General features: G+C 35.1%; 1 protein-coding gene across 1 annotated transcript in view; it reads right to left on the minus strand.

The window, feature by feature from the left end:
* The window catches only part of TECPR1 (tectonin beta-propeller repeat containing 1), a gene marked incomplete in the record, with an annotated part of 1,181,271 nt that overhangs the window by 177,550 nt on the left and 981,226 nt on the right, over positions 1-22,495 (minus strand). The window contains 1 exon segment of the mRNA XM_044089712.1: positions 21,295-21,430. Coding sequence (XP_043945647.1) covers positions 21,295-21,430 — 136 coding nt within the window.

Raw genomic sequence — 22,495 nt, forward strand, 5'->3', positions numbered from 1 at the left:
ATAATATCCATTTTGTTTTTGAATTTGTCCATTTTTAGTGACAGTTCTTGGATGTTTGTTATTATAAGATGTAGTTCTTTCTTCACTGCAGTCTCCTCGTGTGGGTTCTTCGAGCTGCTCATCGTGAGATCTCCAGTAGAAAACGTCTTGACAGGAATAATTAAAAAATTCTCTTGACTATGTATTAATTTTTAGAAAATAATAAAGAGCCTATGTTAATCTATCTTTTAGTATACACTTGGATAGATTTTTCTAAAAATGTAAGTATATTTCCTGTCAGGATATTAAAATCTAAGCAGAGCTATGCAGTTCTGCTGCTATCAGACTGGCATCTTGGCCATGCCCCCTCACATTCGGATTTTTGACGTATGTGTCTTTTGAGCTGTACTCTTAAAGTGGGGAAAAAGGAGACTTCTTTTAGGTGAGGGGTGAAGAGATTGCCATAGTTTGGGTGCAAGAATGGAGAAGGAAGAACAGAAAGTAGAAAGGGTTGTTGTTAAACTGTCACCAGACTCAGGGAGCCTATAACAAGGAAAATAACCAGGGATCCTGTAGAGGTATTAGAAATATTTTGGAAATTTTATGAAATATGTATAAAACACAGAAAATGTGGAAATCAAGAAAAAGTATAAATGGAAATGTGCATAGAACAATTAAACATGCCAATATTAGAGGTAGATGAGGCTCAGTTACTAACAGTTAGGCTTGGAGGAGGCGAGATAAAAATGGTGATGTATACTCAACCTACAGCAGAGTCTCCAGACATAGATGGTATTCCTGTGGAAGTTTGGAAGCTAGGAGGGAAAAAGTGATAAAGATCTAGAAGGTTTTGTTTAACAGTATTTTAAAAGAAGAAGAAGAACCAGAAGTCTTCAACACAGCCCTTATACGTCACACACCACTTCAGTCAGTCAACAATGCCAGACTAGAGTTTCATACATATTTCTGCCCCTAATATGCTGTGCTGCAAAACCTGACTTCTTTTAAAATTTTAAGTGGATTAGGTTGATATTAAAGAGTGGCCCTGGTGTCTACTGCTCTCCACCCATACATTTCTCTTGCTGCAAAACAAGTTGTTCTACTGACTTTTAATGTGACTTGGGTTACTGTTTAAAAGTCCCTGTTGTCTAATGTCCTCCTCCCCAGTAATTGATCATTGGTCAAGGAGACTTTAGAAGTAAGCAAGCCACATATCCCCACAAACACACTCACCGTAGCGAAAAACATCGCCCCTTTCACTCAGTGGCACTCATGGACACACACACACTCATCCAAGACCCCCCACACACTTACTGTACCTACTCCCTAACTAACCCTCCTACTGCGACCAACAAGGCAGACAGACACACACACACATATGCACTCACCAGAGACAGTGCATAGCTTTGCATATACTCACACAAGGAAATATACACATGAACACACCTCAACCCCAACACTACCCTTTCACTAAACTCCTCAGCACTTACCACTAATGCAGTCTCTCCCACTGAGAGTAATGGATGATTCTGAACTTTAGTCTGAGTTAACAAATACAGCTGGTGTTAAGGATTTACTCAAACAAATGGTTCTATGAACCACTCAGCTGTGTAGAGCACTTACCACAGGCATTTCTTGGTAAGAGCACATGGTTATTTAGCACATGGTGCTCCCTCAAGCACCTCATTAGCAATTGTAGTAGGACATAGAAAGAAAGAGAGAGAGAAAGGCACAGTGGTGCTGCACCTCTTTGAGGTAACACACTGAAGTAGCACTGTCTCCGAATCAGAAATGGCTATCATATGCAGAACAAATGGCTTACCATGGGAGGCAACGTTTCTGAATCCTAGCCAATGCCTAATGCACACACACTGAGGTTAATATGTTCCAAAGTATTTAAACTTCAGCAAGTTGAAAAACTATAGGGAAACACTGAACTCAACTGTCACTAATAGTAGCATTCACAGTGACAAAATAATTTCCAACCTTATCTAGCCATCTGCTTCCCACCTTAAGGATCTGTAAACAGCCATTGTTTCAAACTACATGTGATCTTCAGCTAAGGAAGGATCAAAAAGGTATAAAAAAAACTAAGTTTAATTATATTTTTGGTATAAATTGTTTAAATAGTATATTTTAAGTATCAATTAATTAGGTAATTGATTGAACCTGTTGTGTATATAAAGGGGAGGTAGTTAGTGGTATAGTTATTCTGAAGAAGTTCGTCTTGGCGGACAAAAAACCTAAATTGTCATTTACCAGTTTGTGCCTTATAAAAAAAACTACATTTGCATAGTTAGGGCATTAATCCTTATTTCTTTGGCCTCTGAAGCATACAATGAGACTGCTTTAATCTCTAGATTTTTTGTCCTGTTGCCAGTAGCTATCTCCTTACTTCCTGTCCACCTACAATATTCAGCATTACTATCCCCTATTTATTTTATTTTAGCAGTTTTAGTTGACTGGATTAGTCTTGTTTCACTTCTAATATATCCTCAAGGGATGATCCGAAGTGATATTCATTCTGACTGGGGTAATCTTTCAAGGAAACTGGTAACATTTACCTATGTTAAAATAAATTGAAATATATTAAACAATGTTGAAAATATAATGATGAAAACATAAAATATATAAGGAAATGTTTTGATAAATAAAACATATTTATTTCCTTTAGCGATGCTTTAAGTATATATTCTTCTTTAATGTAATTAAATTCAATGTTCCCCTAAATTAAATCATAGTTATGTTAAGAACATTTTTCCAGTTTTCTGGTGCAGTAGGTTGAATCCTGTAAGAGGAGTAAGTTATAATAAGAAAGAAGAAGAAGGGTGTTTGCTAAATTTGATAGTGTATTATGCTTCTTTATATTTATATACGATAACGGACTTTAAATATAGAAGAAAAAGGTGCTTTGATAAGTTGATTAGTGCCACATATGGGGAGTAGGTTCAAGCAATGCATTTAGGGGTAAGATAGAAAGACTGCCACCTTTTGTATGAAGCATTTATAAACAGTGAGAAGGCTGGTCTGTACAAGAAAGGAACAGCATAATGAAATAATGAAAATAATTTTGAGATAGTTGGGTTACTCTAACAGAAGTGCAGCTGAAAGTCTTAAAGGAAAGGATGGGTAATGTCGGTAAAAAGATCAACAACAGGATGACTTCTGGTGATTCTCAGTTAAGGGAGGGATAAAGTGTAAAGTGATGGGATAACGGAAATGCTTAGTAGTACAGTCTGGAACATAGAAACAATGTGATTCCTTTCAATGGACCTACACAGGTTTTATAGCACTTGAGCTTTTGGACTACTAGGAGCTGTTCTTCAAAAGTTAAAAAGTCACTGATGTCAAGACACAGTGCACTAAAGCCCAGCTGTTCCTAGAGAGAGAGAGAGAGAGAGAGAGTGAGAGTTCTTTCACATACAATGGCATTTTACTAACAAAAAAGAAAATGTGGATGACAGAGGCAAGTAAAGACGTGAACAAGTGATTAAAATTAGCTGGTCTGGATTACAAAAAAAAAAAAGTTTTGGAAAGTGTGGGTTAAGACAGAGGGAGTTATTTTTCCATGCATTCAATTTCATCATTAGTTATATACTTTGGAAAAAGGAAGGCTGTAAAAGCATGATGGAACAAAATTAGTCCAAATGAGAATGTTTAAACTTGCATTTAAAAAGAATGTACATCTAAAAACTTTTTTAAAAGGAATGTGTATCTAATAACATTTACTATCTTGGAAAAATTGGTTATTTAGCAAGTGCTTTTATGCCACCAAGAAAAAGGAAAGTAATAATTGCAAATTATTATTAGTACTGTGCAAGATTCAAGATTAAATGTGGTGAAGGGGAAGAACTATATGTTAAAAGAAGAGAAACATGGGTTAGTTTTGGTTAAGCAAACTATCCATTTGGCATTCCCACATTTGTTTTGGATCATGAAGAATATGACATACAATAAATAAGGAATTATAATAAAAGTTTTGAAAGTAAAAGCGAAGATTTTTGAGAAAAAAATGTCAATGTTGAAAAGAGTGAAAAACAGATAATGATGAAGTCCAGAAATGTCTTAAAATTTATTTTATGGAATTATTTAAAAAAACTTTTACTATGAAAAAAATCATCATGTCTTTGTGTTACACAGAACTATGGGAATGACTAAATGATAATATCTAGAAGACAATAAATGAAAGAAAAAGAAGATTAAAGAACTTAATATGTTGGTCGATTCTGTGGAGATTGCTTTCAGATAAATTTCTCTTGGTTTAATTTCTCCAACTCTTTTAAATGGACCCCATTCCTAAGTCAAAGTATTATTAAAGTTCATGAAATTAGTTTCTGCTGACTTAATTTCTCCAAATATTTTGGGTTTCTAATACCATTACAGAAATGGACCCCATTCCTAAGTCAAGGAATGATTAAAGTTAGTGAAACTAGCATTGTTTCAATCTTTGATGTTAGCCAAACGTGCTCTTCAGAGCAACTGCAATGTGTCCAGAACTGACTCCTTCTGCAGTTCATATGGAGTTACATATATCAGTAGCATATCTAAACAAGACTGTAATTTTTTTTTTATTAGACCTATTGCTACTACTATTGGAAATGTCTGGGTATCCTTCTTCCACGTGGCCCTCATTTTTGCCTGCAAATCCTGGTATTTTATGATTTTGTGCCTCTTTGCACATAAGACACTATAATCACTGGGTGGTACAATTTCAGTGATCAATGCTATTTTTGTCTTCTCTTCATGAACTACTATACGTAGTTTTCTCCCATCTATTTTTTGAACTGTTGGTAATGGGTGATCCCATGGGATATAAACGTCATCATTTTCTATAATGCTTTGTGGATCATGTTTCAATGCTTCTCAGCTACTTCAACATTACAGTATTTGCACAATCCTCAATGCAACAGTCTTGCCACATTATTATGCGTTTCAGTATACAGGCCTTCTGCCATTAGTGTATCACACCCAGCAACAAGATGTGTGACCGTTTCCAGTTTTGTTTTACAGAACCTACATTTGTATGCTTCTCCCAAATGTCAATTGGCTTTGTAAACCAAGTTGTACATAGTCCACTATTCTGGGCCATTAATATTAACATTCCATCTTTTGGTTTAAATTCACCTCTCCTTAACCATTCCTGCATCAGATCCTGACTAACATGAGGTTATTCCAGGAATTTTCTATACTAAAACTATGATTATGCCTTTTCCACTTTTCTTGCCTTCTTATCTGATCCTTCTCTTTATATTCCGTCTTTTGTTTTTTGACACATTCAGTTGCTGCCTGATTTTTGTCCACTTCTGGTTTGATTTTCATTCCCGCTTGACACCTATATGCTTCTGCTAAACTAAGCAGGGAAGTCATCTTAAATTTGTTCTCTTCATGTTTCAAACCGTTCACTATGTTTGGATTTAATGAGGTCAGCAGACATGTATGCAGTCCTATGATTGGAGATCTATACATATAATCAATTTCGAGGAGGGCAATACCTCCTTCAGAATGAGGAATAGACACTCTTGGAATAGACTGGTTTTTATACATCATTTGATAGTGTGAAGCATTTTTCTTGTTTTCCTGTACCGGACATTGTTCCTAGATGTCAGGGGTGTTTTCAGTATTAATTTTAGTCTTCTAAAATATTCTTTACTGAGTTTTGTTTGCATTTGTTCATGTTTTATTGTCAATCCTTCATCAATTCTGAAATATTTATATACTTCCTCCTGCTCAATTCCTTTATATAACATTCCTGTCTCAGACTGACATGTTCTTGGTGCTGCAGATTTCCTGCTTTAAATGTTGATTTTGCACATTTATCAAGCCCAAATGACATTCTTATACCATCTGAGAAAATTTTGACCACTTCCAGTTATGCTTTCAGCTCCTCATCTGATGAACTATACAGTTTTAAATCATCCACAAAAAGAAGATGAGACGTCTTTACACTTTGTTGTTGTCTGGGAGCCTAATTGTAACCATGACCTAATCTGTTAATTAGACAGCATAATGGTTTAAGGGCAAGACAAAAGAGAAGCGGTGACAAAGAGTCACCCTGGAATATCCCTGTTTGAATTTTTATCTCTGGGATAATATTTTGTCCTTTATAATGTCTTTATTGCAAAGTGGTTTGCCACTGTTTCATGGTCACTGCAATGTAATTGATCAATGTAGGGTGTATCTTATACATCTGTAAACACTCCTTTATCCATCAGTATGGAATGCTGTCAAATGTTTTTTGGTAATCTATCTGTGCCATACTTAGATTCATCCCCTTTTTACAATTCTCCATTATGACTTTATTTTATACTTTTTTCCATGTGACTTTCTTTTGTTACCTTTTTGTTCTATTGTCATGATTGAGTTTTCTTCTAAATAACTATAAACTCTGTTAGTCTCAATTCCAGTGTATATATACGTTGTTGGAAGGCAAGTTTTTGGCCTATAGTTTTTAGGATAGCTTGCAGGTTCAGCCTTAAGGAGGAATATTGTCTTTCCTGTTATTAACCAGAGTGGTGACTGTTTAGAGTGCACATATAAGTAGTTCTTACTCAAGAATAAATCTTTGTATAACAATGTTAATACTTATAGCCAGAAGTTAAGTACTGTATCTGGGAGTGGGGGGTTCAGTTAGGAGGCTTTCTTAACTTTGTTTCAATTTCTTTGGCTGTTACTTCATTCCATTTCATATCCAGTACATTTGAACTTCTTACTGTTTCTTTTACTACTTCTATCCATTCAGCATCTTTATTATGTTCCACTTGGTCTTCATAGATATTTCTCTAAAAATGTTTCCACTACTACTTTTTTGATGGTATTGCTGTTCCTTTTGCTTTGTTTCCCAATTCTCTATAAAACTTTTTTGGGTCATCAACAAATTGCTTATTTTGTACTTTTCCTTTATATTTATTTGTATAGCTTCTAAAATTTTCAGCCTGTGCTGATATCTTTATAGTTTATTATTTGCAACGGTGTATGACAGATCCTGGTCTGTTCTAATACTGCAAGTTGTTTTTATCATGTCTATCTTTTTAAGTATTTTTGTTGATCTGTTCCCTCATCTATACTCTTCTAACAGTGACACTTTTTGGCTTTGTTTCCTGTAAGGGACACACGATATAGGGAGTTATGTCTGAAAGCTTATGTATTGACGTAAACAGGAGGAGACATCAAAACATATATTTTTGCAATCTGCCAATGTTAAGGAAGATACAGACTGCAGTATTCAAAAAATATTTTTTGTATGGTATATTAAATGTTGATATGAATATAGTTCATGCATCTTATTCTAACAAAATTTATGAAGATGTTCAAGACATTGATGTGAATATGATCTGTATTATTTAGGATATATGGAAAGAAAGATTAGAAGAAAATTTTGTTTAATACAAATTGCCTGTATCTATGGCTGGAAGAAAATGAATAAATCTGCTGTATTTTTTATGATTTGAAATGTTATCATAAAGAAAAAATATATTTGCCGGTCTGGTGAAAAAAAATTAAGCATGTAGTTTCTCCCTTTCTTTAAGACTTTTACATCTATTTTGTGGGAGACTTTTACTGAAGCATCAACTTCAATGATGTTTTTTAGCAGTCTTTGCCTTAACAGCAACAAATATGCCCTTCTGCTACAGTTTACAGACTGTGAACTATGCCTTGTTTGTATTTCTTTAGTGTTGCCTTTACAACCTTGATGTTCAAGAAAATAAATTCCATATACTTTAAAAAATCATCTAGTTTGTTCAGCCTTTTCCCTAGTGGCAGAAGATGGTCTTCAATTTCAGAACCCTACAGTGTTTGATGAAATAATCCCTGTGAAAGGTGGAAAATCGAGGTTATGATTTGGACTTGGGTTACTGAGCAAGAATAATGAAAGCATGCACACACAGTTGCACCATCGCTTACTGGGAGAGCAAAGGATAGTGCAATGGAGATTTCAGTAGAAGATATAAACAAAAATGAAGACATGTACACTTTAATAACTAACAAGACTTAATGCTATGTTCTTGCCAAAAAATATATATGATTTATGAGGGATACTCTATTTTAAGGAATGTTTTAATTTTAATCAGATTATCACTTACAGTGCAGTTCCTTTTGTGGATTACATCATTTATTTTGAGTAAATATAATAACTGGACTGAATGTAGTGTTTGCTCTTAAACTGTTAGATACTCCAGACTTAAATGTAAAAGACAATACAACTTTACAGTATATGCTAAACTTACTTTTCTCTCAAAGCTCTAAGCTTGAAAGCACATTTTTAGAGAAAAAGCATCAAGTACTGAAGTAAGTATTAACATAAGTCAGGGCACAGCATAATTCACAGAGCAAAAATGGAGTAGGAAGCTCAGCACACAAAAGGGCTTCGTAAGACCACCAAAAAAGCAATGTTAGCATATATCAGCCAAAAAGCACCCAGACTATGTAAATGCAAACTGAATCATTTATTAAAGAGTTTAGAGTTAAGTACTTTTGTCCAATATTCAATTCAGAATCATCAGAACTATCCACAATCATATCAAAACAGTTGTTATACCAAAACGTACAAATCACATGACACAAAACAGCAAATTACATTTTAAAATGCATTAAAAGTTTGTTGTGACCTAATAAAAATTCATCTCATATGAATCACTCCAGTAAATATAAATATGTCTTAATTTAAAATAAAAATTAAAAGAGGGATTCCATTTAGCTGTAAAAAGTTTATGGTTCACAATTCAATCACAGTAACTTCAAAATACCTTTTAAAGAGATAGCATTATTCAAACTTGGGGGTTCACTTACATTCAATATGACCTGCCATATCAAATCATGATACTCAAGCCTATGTTCCCAAGGGCCTCCCCTATGGTCCTGTTTTACTTTTTTCAATTACTTAAAATAAAATTTCTTATTTTCTTTACAAAAAAATCTTATGCTTGTATAAGACATTATTTTCATTATTCACCCTTAAATCATAGTCGTGTTCATAAATTCTTTTCTTAAAAACTTGTTCCAATTTTCTACATAATATAAGCATGGCAGGTGATTGCAGAATGCTAAATAAACAACCCACCTGGAATTATAGTCATAACGCTGAAAAAAATTAAACTTATAAATGCAAGTCTTTAATTCCAAATGTTGTCCCTCATAAATAAACAGACATTACCCACAAGTCCCATATTTGTTGGTTCCTAGTCTTCCTAAGCCATAAACTTTTGCTGTCATATCTGTACTCATTTCCATCCTTTCTTTAATATTAAGATGCCATTTATATACAAACTGCAGGCTGTCCCCTATTTTTTTCACCAGGCTCTTTATCACATTCAAAAAGTTCCCATTTTTTTTTTCATTAACTGACTTGATCATACCACTTTCAACAGAACTGTATTTTAATAACATATTTTGTTCAAAATTTTGTATGTCGTCCTCATGGTTGAATGACACTTGAACTAAACCCTTACCTAATTTATCGCTTCTACCTCGTATCATTTCTTTCTTCACATCCATTGACATCCTTGCAGCGTAAGGTGTTAGGGTCCGAATGGAGAGATGAAAAGTCAGCAAGCGAAGGAGAGTAGTAGTGCTGAAACTGAATTAATCCTCAAGTCATGGTGAGTACCTTCACGAGCTGGACCCTGTTTTCTACAAATTCTCACCAAGGTGACACTGATATATAGACTGTATTTATTATAGTATATATCATGGACAAAAGTAGGTCAAAATAAAAAAAGATAGCTGGGTGTACAAGACCCAGGATAAAAAAGTGCCCAATTCTGGTAGGCGCACTGATGCCAGGACTGGAAAAATGACAGTGTAGAATCCTCAAAATACATAAACATTCCTACAATGAGGCCAGGCTAGGCCCAGCGGGAGGATGGCCCCCCTGTTGTAGAAAGAAGTGTAGAAGGAGCCATAAAGACAAAAGAGTGGACTACTGAGTATAAGAAAAAAGCTATGTATTGTTACTATTATGCAAAAAGCCCAGAATTTCCAGACACAAGACATACAAAAAGATTAAGCGATAAATTAGAGAAAAGAAAAATACTTCCACAAAAAAAACTGTCAGAAACTTCAAATAAAAAATCGTGGTCATTAATACAACAGATTTTTGATAAACAGTATATAGACCAAGATGCTTTGATCTGTTTGGAAAAAGAAGCATCTGAGGAAGTGCAAAAATATAAACAAGAAAACCTAGATATTTTTGAAACGTATAAAAAGGAAATATGGACATGGGAAAGAAAGAGAGATTTGGTATGGTGTAATATTTATACAAAGGTGAAAGCCAGACTAATCAACATAAAAATGCAGCCCCAAAGATATTCGAAGAGAAATACAGGCAAAGGCATCTAGACATGGAAAATTCCACAATAAATAAATAATATCACAAAGACGGAATGTAGAAAAGCACATTAGTAAAGTAGAAGTTAAAAAAATAGAAGTTGAAGTTATAGAGTGCCTGCAAAGTGAAGGATCTGATGTAGATGGTCTAACACAGGTTACATCACAGCATGATGGAACCAGTCACCAAAGTAATGAGGAACTGGAAGATCAGATGTCTGAAGAAGAAATATGGACATGGGAAAGAAAAAGAGAGTTAATATGGTGTAATATCTATGCAAAGGAGAAAGCAAAACTAATCAATACAAAAAGAGCAGCACCAAAGATATTTGAAGAGAACTACAGGCAAAGGAATCCAGACATGGAAAACCTTACAATACAAAAAAAATAAGAAGACAAAGAGGAAAAGTAGAAAAGGAGATCAGTAATGGAGGAGTTAAAGAAATAGAAACTGAGGTTATGGAGTACCTCCAAAGTAAAGGATTCACTGTAGAAAATCTAATTCAGAAAGCACCACAAAGGATATAGCAATAGAATTCCAAATTAAGGGGAAACGAGTAGAATGGGAAGTAACTGGTCAAGTGCCATATGAGGATATTTTGGAGCCTTCCACAGGAAATGAGTATAAACATTCACTTGAAGCTGGACGGCAAGGGAACGAACAGGAAACTACAGTTAATGTTGAGGAGTGATAGGCCAGTGAGTTGGTATATGACAGAACAACAGATGGCACAGGATAAAATTGAAGAGAATGTGCCACAGGAAGATGCAATAGAACTTTCTATAGAATGCCCGCAGGAAATAGGAAATAAAAATGTACCCTCAGTTTAGAAGAAAACGAGATAAAAGAAGAGTTGCTTGACTTAATAGAGATAGGCATATTAAGATCAATGAAAGAAACAGACTGCAGAAGGTCAATAAAATCCAAAAAGTCAGAAGTTTGATAAAACAAATGAACACAATAATTAAGACTGCTCATAGAGATCCATGTGATATAACAGAAGTAAACAGGATATATTACTGTGCAGCTAAATTAATAACTGATAAAGTTCTACCACAAAAAGACAGGGTAATGAGGGAGAGAAATGGGGAGAAAATGAATACCATCATGGAAGTATCGAATAGAGAAAACTATAAAGCAACTTAGACAAGAAGTGTCACTGTTAGAAGAGTATAGAAGAGAAAACATATCAACAAAAATAGTTAGAAAGATAGACATGATAAAAGCAACGTGCAGCATTAGAACAGGGGTCTATAGTATAAGAATGACGGTTGAAAACATTGAACACAATATGGTCGATGTCTTCCAATGTCAAACTTATAAAAAGAACCTAAAAAAAGAAAAAAGTACCCCAATGGGTTTAAGCAGGGGGCAAGCCCCCCTGCACCCACCACACCCCTGCTACTTAAATATACCAACTCCGAGACGGCACTACATTGCAGTAAATGGAAATCTCCCCTTACGGAGATTTCCGATTACACGTTCGAGATTCTAAGAGTTCGCTATTCTCATGTCGACAATGTCGGATTCGGCTTTCAAGAATATAATACAGACTCTTAGAACAGATCAGGATCTATCATGCACTATCGCAAACAACAACCTAAAAATCTCAGCAAAGCTGGAAAAACTTAGAAGGTACGCAGATAAATATAAAGAAAAGTACAAGATAAGCAATTTATTGATGACCCAAAAAAAGTTTTATAGAGAATTGGGAAACAAGGTAAAAGGAATTGAAAGACCAGCAAAAAAAGGAAGAAATAGATACATTTTAGAGAAGTATCTATGAAGATCATGTGGAACACAACAACAATGCTAAATGGACTGAAGTAAAAGAAAGAATAAGATGTTTAAAGGTACAGGATGAAGTAACAACCAGAGAGATTGAAACAAAGTTAAGAAAATCCTCAAACTGAAGGTATAGGATGAAGTAACAGCAAGAGAGACTGATACAAAGTTAAGAAAAGCCTCAAACTGGAAAACCCCAAGCCCAGATGCAGTACCTAATGTCTGGTTAAAAGTATTAACATCTTTGCATGAAGATTTAGCCATGAGTAAGAACTATTCATATGCACATCCTGAACAGACACCAACTTAGCAAACAACAGGAAAAATAATGCTCCTACTTAAGAGTGAACCTGCAAGCTACCCTAAAAATTATAGCCCAATAACTTGCCTTCCAACGACGTATAAACTATACACTAGAATTGATGCCGACAGAGTCTATAGTCATTTGGAAGAAAAATCAATTATGGCAATAGAACAAAAGGGCAATAAAAGAAAGTCATATGGAACAAAGGATCATTTGCTGTAAAATAAAGTCATAGTAGAGAACTGTAAAAAGGGGAAGAATTTAAATATGGTATGGACTGACTACAAAAAAGCATTTGATAGTATCCCACATTCATGGATAAAAGAGTGCTTAAAAATGTATAAGATATACCTTACACTGATCAACTACATTGCAGTAACCATGAAACAGTGGGAGACCACTTTGCAATTAAGCCATGATAAAGGACTAATTATTATTCCAGGGATAAAAATTCAAAGGGGGATATTCCAGGGTGACTCTCTGTCACTGCTGCTATTTTGCCTTGCCCTTAACCCATTAAGCTGTTTGCTTAACAGCTTAGGCCATGGCTATAATTTGGCTCCTAGAAAACAACAAAGTGTAAAGACTTCTCATCTTCTCTTTGTCAATGATTTGAAACTGTATAGCTCATCAGATGAGGAACTGAAAGTACAACTGCAAGTTGTTAAACTTTTTCAGATCATATAAGAATGTCATTTGGTCTTGATAAATGTGCAAAAGCAACCTTTAAAGCAGGAAAACTGCAGCAGCAAGAAAACATCAGTTTGGGACAAGAATGTGATATAAAAGAACTTGAGCAAGATGAAGTCTATAAATATTTGGGAATTGATGAAGGATGAACAATAAAACATGTGAATAAAACGTAGTAAGGAGTACTTTAGAAAGCTTAAATTAATCCTGAAAACAGCGTTGACATCTAGGAACAAAATCCAAACTATTAACCAATTTGGTCTTCCTGTCCTAACTTACAGTTTTGGAGTGATTAACTGGCCTCAAAACGTGCTGGATAGATTGGACAGGAAAACAAGAAGGATGCTTCATGCTCACCAAATGATTTATAAAAGTCAGTGCATATCAAAATTATATATTCCCCGTTCCGAAAGAGGGATGGGCCTCCTTGGAATTAATTACATGTACAGATCTGCAATCGTGGGACTCCACACATATCTGCTGACCTCACAAGACTCAAATGTAGTGAAAGTTTTGAAACATGAGGAGACTAAATCTAAGACGACTTCCCTGCTTAGGCTAACAGAAGCATATCGGCGTCAAGCAGGAATGGAAATCAAACCACAATTGAATAAAAACCAGGCAATGACTGGAATGTGCCAAAAAAACAAAAGAAATAATATAAGGTGAAGGACCAGATTAGAAGGCAAGAAATGTGTAAAATGCATAAATATAGTTGCAAGTATAGAAAACTTCTGGAGGAACCTCATGTCGATCAGGAACAAATGCAGGCATGGTAAAGGAGAAGCAAATTCAAATCAAGAGATGAAAGATTATTATTGTCTGCACAAGATAGTGGGCTATGTACACACTGGTTTACAAAGTCCACTGAACATGTGGGAGAAACAGACAAATGTAGGTTTTGTAAAACAGAATTGGAAACAGTTGCACACCTCGTTGCTGGCTGTGACATACCAATGGCAGAAGGACTGTATACTGAAAGGCATAATAATGTGGCGAGACTGTTGCACTGGGGATTGTGCAAACATTATGGTATTGCAGTGGCTGAAAAACTCTGGAAACATAAGCCACAAAACATCATAGAAAATGATGAAGTCTACATCACATGGGATCATCCATTGCTAACAGTTCAAAAGACAGATGCAAGAAAACCGGATATAGCAAGAAAAGAAGGCAATAGTAGCACTGATCATTGAAATCGCCACACTCAGTGATTACAATATCCTGCGTACAGAGAGACACAAAGTCATAAAATATCAGGATCTGCAAGCAGAAATGACAGCAATGTGGAAGAAAGATACCCAAATAGCTCCAATAGTAGTGGGAGCAACGGGTCTTTTAAGAGTCTTGAATCATATTTAGATATGCTACCAATCCTTCTAACTCCGTACAAATTGCAGAAGGAGTCATTACTGGGCACATTGCGGGTGCTGCGAAGAACACTTTTGGCTGACAACAAAGAGTGAAACATACTAATTTCATGAACTTTAATCGTACTTTGACTTAGGAATGGGGTCCATTCCCACAATGGTTTTAGAAACTCAAAAGATTTGGAGAAATTAAAAAAAAAAAGTAACCTCTCTCAACCAACACATTACTTAAAAATTCTAATTCTTTCAAAAGACTGATGTCTTTTGAAATAATTCTAGGCAAACCATCTGCCTCTTAACTAACCATTTTTTCTATTTGAATGGGCAATTATTCTTAAAATGTAAATAATTATTGGAAAATGTAGATTTTCTATAAATATTTGATTTGAACTTACTTGTCTCAAAATCTTTAATTATTATAAGGTCCAGTTAATAGACTCACATGAGGAATTATAGTAAAGTATACTATGCAGCTTGCTTTACTTGCTAGTAAGGTAATGATCAAGATCATGCAAGCTATAGTCCAGCAATATACGTACTTAAAATCAATGGATGCACAAGCTAATTTTAGAAAGGTCTGAGGCAGGTACCAGGGGTCAAGCTGCAAATATCCACTAGATAACATAAAAAGCAAGTGATTTCCAGAAAAAAATATTTACTTTTGCTTTATTGTGTGGGTCACAACAAACTGTGGCAAGCTCTTAGAGAAATGGGGGTACTAACAGACGTTATTTCACTCTTGAGGAATCTATAAGCAGAACAAGAAGTAACAGGTCTGAATACTGAATACTGACTTGTTCAACATTGGGAAAGGAGTGTAATGAGGTTATATATTGTCACCCTACTTATTTAATTTATGCAATGTGACAATATTGGCTGTAAGTGAGGAGGACCTGAAGAATCTGTTAATTAAGATGACCACAGAAAGCTGGCCTCCTACTTAGTATCATCAAAAATAAAACTATGTCATAAAGCCCAATGAATTCTTTACAAATGGCGGAAAAGTAGAGGCAGTGATAGGTTTTATTTTCCTGGACTCAAATATCTCTTCCGATGGCATCTGCAGCCATAAAATTAAAAGATGCTTGCAACTTGGAAGGAAAGCTGTGGCAAATCTGGGTAAGATTTTAAAAATTAGGGAAAGGGGAGCATGTATAATAATTATAGAGGGGCTCCAATAGTCAAAGAAGAAGAAAAAAGACTACAATGGTAGATCTGTGTTAGTAAGTGGCTATGGGCAAGGCAAAGGATTATTCTTGCATGTACTGACATTCCTCCAAAAACTAGTATTATTAAGAAAATTTGGGAGAAATACTCAGGAATTTAATTTGCAATACTGAGGATGTATCAGGGGGGCCTAGAGGGGAAATTATAACAAAAGAGTGTAGATTTCTGAAGAAATTTGTGAAAATATTTGTTATAGAAGATTTGAATTCAGTAGTAGGAACTCAGACAGAATGTACATGCTACTTCCCAAGGTACAACAACTGGGCTAAATTAGATATAAATTATATTTCTAAGGAACATGTGCATTTCATTGAAAGCTTTGACATACATTGAATAACTATTTCAGATCATGTACCAATAAAAACTAAGAAAAAATATAGGGAGATGAAATAAAAATAAGACATTGGAGCTTTCCCACTTACCCGTTAAAAAGACAACAATTTAAGAAATGGGTAGTGGAAACTATATGAGAGTGATTACAGAAGACAGAAATATCTTCAGAAATTATAGCTAGTAAGTGGGAAAAAATGACAATGGAGTTTAAAAACAGAGTAGAACTAAAAGAGAAAGAGATATGTATAAGAAGTAATGGGGGGCCGACAAAGATTAGAGTTTTAAGTTTAGAAAGACTGCTGTAAAATATTTTTGTTAACTCCAGAGCACAAAAACATTTAGCATAATGACTTGGGCAACAGAAAGAAGAAAGAGTTGTCACAAAACTTAAAAAGTCTATAACAAATAAATAAATAAATAAATAAATACATAAAAAAATAAAATAAATAAACACAGACCCTGTACACGTATTAGAGATATTTTGGACATTTCCTGAAAATTTGTATAATGCAGAGAAATATGGACATCAAGAAAGAGTATTAATGGAAATATTTATGGAAGACTCAATTATGCCAAGGGAGTAGCGGCAGATGAGTCTCAACAACCAACAGTTAATATAGGAGTAGCTATGAAAAAAATGACAATATATAATCAACCTTCAGGAAAGTCTCAAGGAACCTATGGCATTCTTGTGGAAGTTTCAAAGTTGGGAGGAAAGAAAGTGATAAAGATCTGGAAGACTTTAACAGTATTTGAAAAGGAGGGGAGACGCCAACATCTTGGAAGAAAGCTGTGGTGGCTGTATTCCCTAAAGATGCCAAAGGCCCATAAAACTTAGCTTCATATAGACTCATTTTAATTTTAAACCATGGTAATAAAGCATTCATGTCTATACAAGCTAAAAGAATGGCAAAGGTGTTGACAAACTTGACAGAAATGGAACAATATGGTTTTGAGGAGGGGAGGCAAACATTTGGCAACATTAACAGAACAATGGAGATCCAGAGGGAAGCAGAATGTAACAAAATACTGCTGATGATAATGGGTCTTGATGCAGAGAAAGCATTCAACACAGTAAGCTGGGATTTTATGAAAAGGGCAATGGAAGCATTTACATTCCCTATACAAGATAAGGTTAATTAGGAGGATATGTGAAAGACTGGAGGCAAGAATTAAAGTGGGAGGGCGCCTCTTTGGTAAGTTGTGTTTGAATACAGGAACAAGGCAGGGGTGTCTTCCTTCCCCTTTCTTATTTGCTTTATATTTAGAGCCACTGGCAAAGAAAATAAGGAAATCAGAAACAGATAACCTTCTTAAGTATGTACTAGATTAGCTGCCCTTGTTGGCCATTTTAAGTCTAATCAATTTTCCTTTCAAACCCTGTACTTTGTGTTTGTGGGGTATACAGCTTAATCATTATACCAACCTCCAAACCCCAAGGATTTAATAGGCTCTGCAATCAAGAAAAGTTGTTTTTATTTGTAGATAACATTATTTTGTACCTAATAAATCCAGAAAAGGCTCTCTTTGTGTTGTGGAATATTTTGAGACAGTTTCAAGGCTTTTCAGGATATAAAACTAATGAAGATAAAACAAAGGATATAGCTGTAAATTATGTAACCACACCACACATGAATTGGTTCAGCAATACTCAAATTTATGGGGACATGATAAAATGAAGCATTTAGAAATATGGATTAAAAAGGCTTCTCTTACGGCAGCTAATGATATGTGGAAAAAGACTAAACAAAAGATAGTACAAAAACTGAGAAGCTCTTGTTTATAAATATGAACAGTAAGATATAAGCATTGAAAATGTTTAAGTCCCTTTAGTTTTATATATGGGTCAGGCATATTTTTTATCAACCAGAGGAGGAGAAGATGTGGCCAATAATAAAAAGTTGAATTAATTTCACTGGGAGGGAATGAGGGAAAATTGTAAGTGGGATAAGTTGATCCTTCCAACAGAACAATGTGGTTTATGATTACCTGATTTGAAAGGACATTTTAAAACTGTATAATTAAGTTTCATGTACATAGCACAACCAGAAGGTTATAATTCAAAATGGAAAGGGATGATGATGAAGTAGCGGTGCAGGGGGAGTTCATAAATAAAGAGAAAGTGGGATTTTGGATGCAGATCTTTAAGGAAAATAATTACAACCATACAGAATATTATATTGCTAAAGTAGCAGAAAGTATTCTAAGAACTAAGCCTAAAAGAGAATGGAGAAAGGAGATTTTGCCAATAGGGCTGATTGCAAGTAGGATTACAGAAAATAGGCAAGGGGGGCTAGTAGTTAGTGGGGAAAGCTGACAAAAGAACCAAGGTACTGGGAGCAAATAACTAGAGAGGGAAATGTAATAGTGTGGAATGAATCCAAGAAAATGTTTGTACTGCAGGACAGAGACTGCCTTCCCTACCAGTGACTGATATTAGAATACGGGTAAAGAGAAAGGGATAGGGGAATAGGTTCATAGGTGTGTATTAGGCTAATGGCCCTGGAGCCTTTACAAGCTTAGCCCACAGGATTACCCTGTCATTGTGCCACCCGACATTAGTTCCCGGTGCCCCTGTCGAGTAGAGCCACTGGCATGATCACAAGGGAGAATTTTCTATTTCCCATCCACTCATCAAGATTTCTCTTGAAGAGAGCCAGTGAGGTGCTCTGTTTGACATGTATGGGAAGTCTATTCCATAGCATGAGTAGTCTCTGGGTTATGAACATGTCCCTCCAGCATGTTCTGTTGATTGTGGTAATGAGGTTGAGGTCTCTGGAGCATGTGGTACGGAGGGATTGGGATTTATTTAGATGCAGCATTTCTAACAGAGCTGGGTCAGACATGGCTTTGGAAGTCAAGCAGAGATCGCCTCTAAGTAGGCAATATGAGACAGAGAATAGTTGAAGTTTTTTGAGTCTGTCCATATAGGACAAGTGTTTAAGGCATAGGATCATCTTTGTGAGGTACTTTTACAGCCTCTCCAGTTGTTGCAGGTGTCTAGTGAGGAACATGCCAAATGGGTCATTGTACTCTATGACTGGCCTAATGAGGGAAGAGTAGAGGGAGACAATGACTTCTTTCTTCCCGGATGCAAAACCCTGGGAACTATCGTCCCATTAGCCTGATGAGTCTGATATGCAAAGCTATCGAACATATCATCATGGACCTAACAAACAAGGCTACAGGGAATCTCCAAACTCTGAATCCCACACAATTTAGTTTTGTGAAGAGTAGATCATGAATCATCAATGAATCTTAAGTGAAAGACCTGCTCTCAGGGAATCTTAAGTGAAAGACCTGCTCTAGAAGAGTTTTTAGTTGAATATAGAACAGAAGCTGCCTAGGGATCATTAGTAGGGCATATCAAGCATTGCATGATAACTATAAGAATCAATCAGAGGAGGTTAGAAAAGATTGGTAAGAGAGACTGGAAAAGCAAATTAATAGAGAACAATAGGGAGGGGCATATGTATGGCAACAAAGATGCAACAAAGCACAGAAGGTTTAGGATCTTTGCTTGCAATTGTTTGCATAGGTATTTTTATACCCCAAGCAGAGATCAAAGAATTTTTCCTCAAGCAGATAGTAAATATTGGAGGTGTGATGGGAAAGAAACAGGTAACTGTTTTGGGAGTGTAATGAGATGGCAGATTTTAAAAATTCCATGCAGAATATTGGGTGAGCAAATGGCTGTAACTAAGGAAAGTATTCTCTTGAGGTGGGACACAAGATCTGAATTACTTAGACATAGGCTATCTAAAAAGCACTTAGTAGAAAATACAAGCCAATGTTGAAACCAACTGTGTTTGAAATATTGTATATAATAAAAGAGAGAAAAGAAAGTAGAAGTATGATTCTTAGAAAATAGAAAGATAAAATTGGATAGAAATAAATGGAAATTGTGGGAATATTACATGCAGAATAATGTTCAAAAAAAGGAATGGGATTTAATGGAAGGCAGGCATACAGCAATTTATGAAATGTTGCAGAGTTACAAGGAAAGAAATCATATGTGATATATAATGCAAGTTAGTGGAACAAATGTTAATATGGTTGGTTTTGTTTTCTATTAATGCATGTTTGCCTATATCTTAAGTGAAAATTTTATAAAGGTGTTTAAAAATATTTTAAAGGGTAGACATTCCATTCTCAACAAAGGACTGTACAGTCAGAGCTATATATTTTTCTAGTGATAACACACAGCTATGAGAGATGGAGCTTCAAGTAGGCTGTACACTGAAAAATCAATATTTTTGATCTGTGATGTTGGAGAAGACCATTGAGAATTCACTGAACTGCAAGAAGATCAATTATTCAGTACTTAAAGAAATAAATCCAGATAACTGACTGGAAGTTCTGAAAGTAAAAGTGTTTATGTGTGTGTTTTATCTATCTGACATTTGTTTACCATTTTCAGTGGAGGCCTGGGAAGAAATGCTCCACAGTACACATTAAACAGAATTAAATATTAAACATATGTCACATAAAATAAATAAATAAAAAACTCAAACACTTTGGCTATATAATAATAATAAAAAAAAAACAGGATTTACTACAGAAAACACTACTGTTGCAAAAGAGCCAAGACAAATGAAAAAAGGGCAGCAGAAGCTAATGTGTATAGACAACATTACTGAAGTAATTATTGTAGATCTGCAACAACTTAAAAGTAGTTATTGACAGATAGTCATGTTGTGCTAAAGCCCTTGAAGAAATGAAGAGTCAGAGTCAACTAAACAGCAACAAAATAATATAATATAGTAAGACTGAATGCTATCTCTGTAGCAATGTACTTTTGTTCCACCTTGCTCAGTAAACTACTTGGATGGCATTGGCTGTTCAAAGGGTCTCTTGTAGGAGTTGGTTGCAACTTGTCAGCACGAACTGAATAGAATGATAAGCTTGTAGTTTGGTTTAATGAATGGCAAAGCCCATGGCATGATGTTATGAATAGTAGGCATGTATGGGCTTTAATAAATGTATGATTTAAAGAACAGTAAACATGTAATGTGATTTAATGAAAGTTAAGCATGTTGTATAATTTATGAACAGTAATGCATGTTGTACGATTTAATGAATGATAAGCAGATGTTTTGATTTACTGACCAGTAACTGATTGTATGATTTAATGAGCATTAGGAATGCAGCTCAGTAATTATTTATTGACTCTTACTCTCCACAGTACGGCTATTCAGTCTGATAATTAAAAACTGTACCAATTTAAGATGTACTTGTTTATTTTTCTAGACAAAAAAATGTCTATACTGAAAAGCTACCTGCTGGGTTTTCTGAAGTCACAGATCCCCGGTAAAAGGCAGATCCATCTCGAGCAATAGCCCACACCTGGTAAAAGACTCCAATGGAGACAGAGACAAATGGCTGATCAGTTCCAACATGAAGCCAAGAAGTACCCTGAAAAATGAAACATAACTTCTTCACATGTACTTGGCATCAGATAATCAAAACACTACATAAAAGCAAGGAAGACCTGTGATTTATTATTTATTTTACTTTTACATATACGTGGACTGGGATATGGGTCTCCTTTTTTAGTCAAGACCTTTCCACAAACTAAAATATAACTTGATATGTAAACCTTATGAAGTTTTACAAATTTCATGAACATTTAAACACACAACATAGGCTAAGAGCCAAAACAAAGGCTTCTTTCAAGAATAATAAAAGAGCCATACAGGTAAACTGCATTTTACAGTAGAATGTACAAGACACATTAGAAACTGTGGCTGATGTCTTTCATCCATTTTTTTATTTATAATAAGCAGAAACCTGTATAAGATGAGACAAGGTAACTTCTTATACAGAGCTCAGTATTTAAATGGTAGGTTGTAGCTACTGTGGGAAGTGCAGAACTATTCTAAAGTGTAAATGAAGTGGAAGTGAAGTTGTATATTGTATTTATCATAACAGCAGATCTTTCAGTAGAGGTCACAGTAATAATACATCACAACATTTGGGTTTGCCCTCCTCCCATTCTATTTGTCTGTAAGGATTTGTGCCTTTTCAAATTTTTATGTATATGTGCATATATATATATATATATATATATATATATATATATATATATATATATATATATATATATATATATATGGACCTAGGACTATTGACAAAAGTTTAATAGTCCGAATCTACAATAACCGAATGCACTTTAACAAAAGCGCTTTCACAGAAAAAGTGCTTTCGTTAAAGTGCGTTCAAAAAAAAAAAAAAAACAATAAGTCTTCTTTTATGCAGGGGGGCAAGCCCCCCTGCACCCCCACCCCCCTACTTTTAGATTCTCACTCCAAGGTCGCACTACAGTGGCGACTGGCACAACCAGCATACATAATTGAAAGTGCTGCTTCGGTGAACAGCACTTTCGGTTATGTATGTTCGGTGATTTCTGTTTCGGCAGAAAGTGCCGTGAGGGATCGGTAAAGATCCCATATATATATATATATATATATATATATATAT

This window comes from Protopterus annectens, chromosome 12.part0 (genome assembly GCF_019279795.1).
Source record: "Protopterus annectens isolate FY-2018-M chromosome 12.part0, PAN1.0, whole genome shotgun sequence".
Classification (NCBI taxonomy): domain Eukaryota; kingdom Metazoa; phylum Chordata; order Ceratodontiformes; family Protopteridae; genus Protopterus; species Protopterus annectens.